At 57.7% G+C, this 1,084-nt stretch overlaps 1 protein-coding gene across 1 annotated transcript in view; it reads right to left on the bottom strand.

Moving 5' to 3' along the window:
- Positions 1–306: 306 nt before the first annotated feature.
- GUITHDRAFT_145872 (hypothetical protein) overlaps positions 307–1,084 on the bottom strand; it is a gene marked incomplete at both ends in the record, with an annotated part of 1,294 nt that continues 516 nt past the window's right edge. Inside the window, 3 exons of the mRNA XM_005823227.1 lie at positions 307–422; positions 611–725; positions 776–964. Coding sequence (XP_005823284.1) covers positions 307–422; positions 611–725; positions 776–964 — 420 coding nt within the window. The remainder of the gene's footprint in view (positions 423–610; positions 726–775; positions 965–1,084) is intronic.

The following is a 1,084-nucleotide window of genomic DNA, read 5'->3' as shown; positions in this document are numbered from 1 at the left end:
GGTGGTGGAGGAGGAGGAGGAGGAATCTGGGCTGACCAGTATTTCCTCCCACGTCACGGTTGATGAGGCCTTGAATGAGCTCCCACTGGCTGGAGGACGAGGAAAGATTCATCTCCTTCAGTTTGCTCTCAGGAGCAGCTTTGTTCACTTTGAGCCCCTGCCATCCAGTCAGCCCTCACCCTCCCCACACTCCAACAACCCTCGTCCTCCACACCAACCCCAACCTCCCTGACCTCCTCCTCCTGTCCCTACTTTATCATCCGCTCTCCCTCTCCCTCCCTCTCCCTCTCCCCTTCTCCCTCCTCCTCACCTCATATTTTCACGGAATTTCGCAAAGGCTTCAAATTTGACCCACTCGCTGCGGAGGAAGAAAGGTTTGAGCTCGCTCTTCTTCATTGACGAAAGGTTGCGACTCTTGTACTCTGACAAGAGCGTGAGGGCAGGGAGAGAAGGGGAAGACTAAAAGTGAGGAGGAGGAAGAGGAGGAGGAGGAGTAAGGAGGGGAGGAAGAGTAAGGAGGAGGAGAAAGAGGAGGAGGAGGAGGAAGGGAGGAGGAAGGGAGGAGGAAGGGAGGTGGTGGTGGCGGAGGCTTTCAGTGGGTTCAACTGACCCGCGAGCTCGTCCTCAAAGGCCTTCTGCATGCTCTTGAAGTCAGGGACGATCTTGGGGGGGGCGGGACGGAACGTGTGCTCTGCTGTGATACCCTCCGCTCCTCCCCTCCTCCCCTGCTCCTCCTGTCAGTCACGTGTGTCCCGCCCTACTCTCCTCCTCTTACAGCTCCGCGGTTCCCGAACTCCTCCTGGTACTTCTGCATTCGAGGAGGGAGCGAGGACTGGCTGAGGATCTTCTCCTTGCGGTCCTTCTTGCGGTAGTTGCGCTCCTCCTCCTGCTGCTGCATCCTCCTCAGCTCCATGTCCATCATGGCGTGCGGCACGGGGACGCTGCGGAACTTTGTCTCTTGCTTCTGCAGCTCGTCGGAAAGTCGATGGGAAAGCTGTCAAGAGTGTCAAGAATGCTGCTGCTGCTGCTGCTGCTGCTGCTGCTGCTGCTGCTGCTGCTGCTGCTCATACTGGCAACCAATTTT

This window comes from Guillardia theta, assembly GCF_000315625.1.
Source record: "Guillardia theta CCMP2712 unplaced genomic scaffold GUITHscaffold_112, whole genome shotgun sequence".
NCBI classification, from domain to species: domain Eukaryota; class Cryptophyceae; order Pyrenomonadales; family Geminigeraceae; genus Guillardia; species Guillardia theta.
Note: the sequence above shows the minus strand (reverse complement) of the source record. Positions and strands in the feature narration are given on the sequence as shown.